The sequence below is a fragment of the Cornus florida genome, unplaced genomic scaffold (genome assembly GCF_030987335.1).
Source record: "Cornus florida cultivar Cherokee Brave unplaced genomic scaffold, ASM3098733v1 CherokeeBrave_3.0.0_Hap2_Chr05, whole genome shotgun sequence".
Lineage (NCBI taxonomy): Eukaryota > Viridiplantae > Streptophyta > Magnoliopsida > Cornales > Cornaceae > Cornus > Cornus florida.
The window spans coordinates 81,163,472-81,170,541 of NW_026775575.1; the positions used below are offsets into that span (position 1 = coordinate 81,163,472).

Below are 7,070 nucleotides of genomic sequence, written 5' to 3' on the forward strand. Positions count from 1 at the left end.
ACCACTTAAAACAATTAAGTGCCACTTAAATTACTTAATATGAGGTAAAATTTTAGACTGCACTTTACTTATTGACTTCTTTTTTTTTTTTTTTTTGTAAGTAAAAGAAAGGGAAAATGAAAAACTTTATCAGCAGTCATCACTTATTGACTCACTTATCAGCTAAAGATTTATAATTATAAAAAAGAATTTAATGAATAAATAAAATTTCAGCAATCATAAGTCAGCTCTTAATAAGTGGACGCAAGAAAAATTCACGTGGAATTGCTCAATGTGAGACATCAAGATAAACAAATTCAAAGACGGTATAAAGTAGGATCACAAATTACAATCAACTACAGGAAGACATTTAAATTGTCACAAGATTGAACACTCTCATTTAATTACCCCGGCCAATTGCTGAAGCCGACCGGCTACACCAGTACCCGGTTCCCGTTTCAGACGGCTATAATATTCGCACTCTCTCTATGTCCCAGAAGTTAGCTGCTCTGGGGTTACCCTACTTTTCAACTCTCTCTCTCTCTCTCTCTCTCTCACACACACTTCAATTCACACCTAGGGTTCTCTCAAGGTATTCTGTATTGACTTTTCTCTCTCTCTCTCTCTCTATATCTCTTTTTTTGTTGTTCATCTTATTATTTTATTCCATATTTTGGTCCTCTACTCTGCAACAACTCCCTACCAAATTTAGATTTTAATCCTCTATAAATTCAATTTTCATTTCTGTGCTGATGTTTTACTCTTCTGAACTCGAAAGTTGATCACTATATTTACACGTCTAGCGTGATTTCATAGAATTGTTTCTTAGAATTTACGGAGAAAAGTAATTGATTTGGTTAGGTTAGAGTCTTCTATGGATACTCTTGTGCAAGGATATTCTAGTTCCACAGAGGGATATGATTTTCATCACCACTCAATTCCCGCTCTTTCAGCTCAACATCATGCCAACGGACACCAATTCAATCGTATCACTACAAATCCTCCGCATCCTCCCGGTGAAGTAGTAGTATCTCCGTGTTCGGGCTCCAGCTTGAGCTCGGAGGGGGATTCTACGGAGGAGGGTGACTTTTCCGATGCGACTCTCCGGTACATAAGCCAGATGCTTATGGAAGAGGAGGATTTGGAGCATAAGCCTTGTATGTACCATGACTGCTTGGCTCTTCAAGCTGCTGAGAAATCATTCTATGATGTTCTTGGGGAGGAGTACCCTCCTGAGCTTAGAAGAAACCCTCAGATTGTTGAGAGCCCAGATGATGATTTCGCTAGGTCTTGCAGTGGTCAGAGCACTAACAGCTCTACTGCTGTAAGCAAATTAGTTAAGTCTGAATGGGTTCATGATCAGAGCGAATTCGAAGCTTCATTTGGACTTTTACAATCCAATTTGCAGTCTTCAAACAATGCTGTCTATGGTAAAATGGACTCTCTTGTTAGTTCATTTCCGGCTTCGGATTCCTATAATGGGGCTTTTACCAAACCGCAGTTAAGGAGAGGGAGAGGGGAAGTTTCCCAATTCATTTCTGATAAAATTAGTATGAATTATGGTATTGAGCCGAGAGAGAAGAAGTCGGGGCTAGTGGCCGAGGCAGAGGATAGTGGCAGGAACCATTCACCAAATGGGGTGAGGGGAAAGATGAATCATTTTCGAGAGGATAGTGATTATGTAGAAAAAGGCCGGAGTAACAAGCAGTTGGCGAGCAATTACCCTGAAGAGCCCGAGCAGTTAGATATGTATGATAAGGTGTTGCTATGTCCTAATTTGAACCCTGAGTTGTGTTCTAATGAAGCATTGCCAAATGTTGCAAGCATTAAGTTGCAGCAGAATGGGAAGCCGAAAGCTTCAAATGTTGGCAGGCCGCGTGGTAAGAGACAAGGCAACAGAAAGGATGTGGTGGATTTAAGGACACTCCTAACGCAGTGTGCACAAGCTGTTGCGAATAGTGATGTCAGATCTGCGAATGATCTGCTGATGAAGATTAGGCAACACTCTTCTGCTTACGGTGATGGTGGCCAGAGACTGGCCCATTACGTTGCCGATGCCCTTGAGGCACGCTTGGCTGGAACTGGAACCGGGACAGCATTGCATACAGCATTTACTACCATGAGGATATCGGCTGCTGATATTTTAAAAGCGTACAAGGTATTTGTTACAGCCTGCCCTTTCATTAAGATGTCGTATTTCTCTGCAAATCGGATAATTAGGGAATTAGCTGACAATGCAATGAGGATTCATATAATTGATTTTGGAATTCTATATGGTTTTCAATGGCCCTGCCTCATCCAACGTCTCTCCAAGAGATCTAGTGGACCTCTTAAGCTACGCATCACTGGAATAGATTTTCCCCAACCGGGCTTCCGGCCAGCTGCAAGGGTTGAGGAAACAGGACGTCGCCTAGCAAATTATTGCGAGCGATTTAACATCCCATTCGAGTACAATGCCATAGCAAAGAAATGGGACACCATCCGACTTGAGGATCTCAAGTTTGACAGAGATGAGGTGCTTGTGGTTAATTGTATGAACCGGTTGGTGAATGTTCCTGACGAGACAGTGGTGATGAGTAGTCCAAGGGATGCTGTCTTGAACTTGATTAAGAGGATTAGCCCAGATATATTCATCCATGGAGTCATTAATGGCACTTATAGTGCCCCCTTCTTTTTCACACGGTTCAGAGAAGCACTCTACCACTTCTCGTCACTTTTTGACATGTTCGAGGCCAGTGCACCAGCTGAAGATCAAGATAGGATGCTGTTTGAGAAAGAAATCTTTGGAAGAGATGCTATGAATGTCATAGCATGTGAGGGTACCGAAAGGGTTGAAAGACCAGAAACATACAAGCAATGGCAAGTTCGGATTCGGAGGGCTGGGTTCAGGCAGCTGCCACTGAACCAGGAGATGGTTAAGGATGTGAGGACAAAGGTGAAGTCGGATTACCATAGTGATTTTGTCGTGGATGAGGATAACAACTGGATGCTGCAGGGATGGAAAGGGCGAATCATCTATGCTCTCTCATGTTGGAAGCCTGTTCACGAGAATTGAGTTTAGCAATTCTCTTTACTGCTTAGGATTTGTAAATCTTGGCGCGTGCTCGTTGCTCAGGTTTTTGAGAATCTAAGCAGAGGTACTGCTGGCTTCTTCTACCCAATCTCTCTGCACTTTTACAAGTGTGTTCAGATGTAATATTATAAACTCGAAATGACTATGTTCTGATGATAATCATATTGGGTATTCTTGCTCAACAGATTGAAATACAGAGCTGATCTTTTGTGATTCCAAACTAACAACCATTTCTGGAAACATGTTGCATCTTGAATCCTAGGCTGTTGGCTGATTTTGCTGTTGCATTTTTATATCATGCTATCAAGAGTCACTGCTTGGTGTAGTGGAGAAATTTTTTATATCATGCTATGAAGAATTATTTCCAAACTCACTTGTATTGGGTCCCCACTCCCCAACATCTTTATGAAGAAATTTCGCAAAAAAAAAAAAGAAAAAAAAAAAAAAAAAAAAAAAAAATCAGATATCAGCAGTCTATGGGGTCCTTCTTGGGAAATTCACCTTCATTGGTTCTGAAGATGTCGACCGGGACGACGTTGCACCAGTGGAGCCTCCATTTTCTATTTTCATTTTATTTAAATATGTAAATGAGTTTGAATTCAGATTTGTCGAGTTGAATTTTGTTGATTTATATTGTTACTGTTAACTAGCCTTGCAACCAATAGTTTACACGTAGTGTAGTAAAAAAATTTCTACTCATTCGAGCTTATGAACCATAAGTTGCATCCTTATTATAGTGTGGTTTTAGCTAATAAAAGCACAAGTAATTCCTTTCATATTTGTGGGCAGCATTATATCTGGAATTCAAGTTATTGATTAAGAATGAATGAATATGTGTAAATTGATGCTTCGCTTGTTAAAACCCTAATCGTGCCCTAACCCTATATCCCCTAGGGTCTTGTGAACATTGTTCCTAATACCCAACAGGCCCGAAAATATGTTAAAATTAGACAATATTTATACAAGTTGGACAAATCGCCACTAAGTAGAACTATATTACTGTTTTTTTATATTTGCAATGTACATTTTATGGCAAGATCAGTGAGATAAACTTCATGGTAGACTTTAAAAATAAAACAAAACAAGAATGTTATTTTATATTTGATATGGTCTACAACCCGTACTTATTTAATTAACATTTTCAATACAAACTTTAATTAACATTTTCAATTCTTAAGTATGGATGAAATGTATTTCAAATCTATAATTCAAGAATCACGATTAGTTGATTTAATTTGTTCATAGTCAATACTCCACAATTTCTTTTTTCTTTTCTTTTTTTTTTTAATATTCGGATAAAGTCTGACTTTCACCACCTTGTGCAGTATGGAAAAAGATGGAATCCAAAAAAATACTCCCCAAGAACGGCCCACTTAAGCATCTGGTCAAGCTCTACTATTCTTGAGCCTTACGCTAAATGAGTTGCTACCAATAATTTCAAATAACGCTTAGTTAGTTTGGAGAAATTATTAAATGTCCAAACAATTTTCTAATTCGGGCACGAATACACTCTATCGAAAAGTTGCGTCCTAAGTTGCTACTTTATGATTTGAAAGAACGACACGGATAAGATTCGTCTAATAAAACACAATATTTATGTTGTTACCACAAAGATTCGATATCCCTCAAATGTAATTTGTGAGTATCAATTTTATTTAAATCACCTTAATTGCTCTACAACAGGGATTTTGATAGTTTGGACGGATTTGAAGTATAACTTAAGCCCAACTCACTATATGAAAGGCTAAATCCAAGCCTAACCCTAACCCTATTATTAACCCTAACTACTCAACCCAAGTTTAACCCATTCTTTTACTTTAAATTCGGGCTTGTAACTCAGGCTTAGATTCTAGATAAAAATTTCGGGTTAATTCGGATTACTCATATGGCTAATCTTTACACCGAAAGTTTAATATGATCTTGAATTAGTTTTAGATTAAATTACTCTTAAACAAGAAAAATTTTAAAGGCTTTTAGTAGATTTTTAATAAATTATAAACAAATTTTTAGAAAATTAATTCTCCTTAATGTTAACATATAATAAGTTAAGATTTAACAAAAAAATTTGAAAAAAAAAAAAAAAGTAATTATAGTTTAAATATTATATATAATACATTTAAAAGTTAAATTATATATGAAAATAATATTAGAATTTAGACACTAAAATTTTAATGAATTTTTGTTTTACGAATTGACCCTATTAAATATGGGACTAATGTTTAATTACGTTATTTAATTGGCACAAGCTTGATCCACTTAAATTATTTAATTAGCCCGGCCAGATGATTAAATGAAAAAGATAATTATTTCTAATAAAATATATTTTGAATAATTATTTTTAAGGATAATTATCATAATATGATTGGCCCGGCTAAGTTATAATTTTGTCCTTATCAAGAGAAGACACATGTCATCATCCTATTAATCCAAGAAGCCTATAAATAGAGGCATGGAAGAGGGGGTCCAGAAATTCAGAGACTCAGAAATCCAGGAGGTCCAGAAATTGAGAAACTCAAAAATCCAGAGGGCTAGAAATCCCAGAGAGAAATACAGAAGCTCTGCTAACATTCATTCTCAACACCCAAACCTGAAGGCGAAGAGCAATAATCACATCAAATCGTGCCCTTTTTCATCAAAATTCCACGGTGATCAACAACAAGTACATCCAAAACTGTGCCATTTTTCATCAAATTCAACAAATTCTCTCTTAAGGCGAAGAACAACAAGCACATCCAAAGTCATGTTGTTCTTCACCAAATTCACCAAATTCTCTCTTATCTGAAGACGAAGAACAACAAGCACATCGAAAGCCATGCCATTCTTCCTCAAATTCAACAAAGGACAACAAGCACATCAATATCATGTCGTTCTTTCTCCGTGATTCAACAAGTTTGACGAATCACCACACAACACTGTCTGAGATCAAGTTTCAAGTTTTTTTGTGACGGCCCTGATTTTTCAAACCAGTGCGTCCTGTGATAATTTGACCCGATAACGGATCCAATATGCGAAAGTGAAAATAGAAAACAAATCTCAAGGGATATACAACATCCCTAGGACACCAAAACGACCTTTCATAAGGCCATGGAACTCCATGAGAACCGACGCGGAAGAAAAAAATAGAAAAAGACCAAATAAGCCCCCAAGGGCAAAATAGTCTTTTACATGGAAATGACGTCCCTAGAATGTATATCATTCCCGAGACACATCCGTGACTTCCCATAAAGTCACGGAACTCAAAAGAAAGTAACGAAAGCGGAAAGTAAAAAAAATCGGACAAAATAATTATTTCTGAAACTATAGATTTGGGTGCCACTAAGCACACCGCTGGAAAGACAACGAAAAACTAATCAAGATGGATTCAAGAATCGCATGATTCGGAATTCGAACGAAGGAGAAACGGCATGACGAAGAAAAACGAGCACTTAAGGCAAAAAGGGTAAAGTGGTAATTATCCAGGAAGATCCAGGTGCAACTGAGCACACCGTTGGAAAGACAGCGGAAAATTAGTCAAGTTCAAAAAAAATTCACTCGATTGGAGTCCGAACGAGAAAGAAACGATGGTTTAAATTTGAGACATCGCGGTTACCCGACGAAAGCCATGGCAGCCCCATGCGCGTGCCCACCGGCGCCCAATGTCATGCACATGTTGAAAGCAAGGGTGCAAAGCAGGATTTCCAGAACTGAGGCTTGAAACGGAGGCCGAAACGAATTTTTCTGGAAAAACACGAAGAAGAAACCCCCCTAAAATCGAGTTTTCTTCCCGATTACACGAAAGAAAACGAAAAAAACTCGCTGCAAAATCCCTAAAATGCCCCTAGATCAGAAGAAGTCAAGAGGGCAAAAAGCTGCTACAGGATCTGTCTACATCTGAAAGCAAAAACGGGCTATCAAACGAATTTTTTTGGAAAAACATAAAGAATAAATCCTCCCAAAATCAAATTTTCTACCGGCTACGAGGAAGAAAATGAAAAAAAACACACTGTGAAATGGCCAAAATGCCCCTAGATTAGAAAAG

The 7,070-nt window shown here is 37.9% G+C and overlaps 1 protein-coding gene across 1 annotated transcript; it reads left to right on the forward strand.

Moving 5' to 3' along the window:
* Window positions 1-477: 477 nt before the first annotated feature.
* LOC132307121 (scarecrow-like protein 30) lies at window positions 478-3,716 on the forward strand. Its single transcript, XM_059804789.1, has 2 exons — window positions 478-3,116; window positions 3,238-3,716. Exon 1 carries the CDS (start codon window positions 854-856, stop codon window positions 3,032-3,034), a length of 2,181 nt encoding a protein of 726 aa, XP_059660772.1. The 5' UTR covers window positions 478-853; the 3' UTR covers window positions 3,035-3,116; window positions 3,238-3,716.
* Window positions 3,717-7,070: the final 3,354 nt, after the last annotated feature.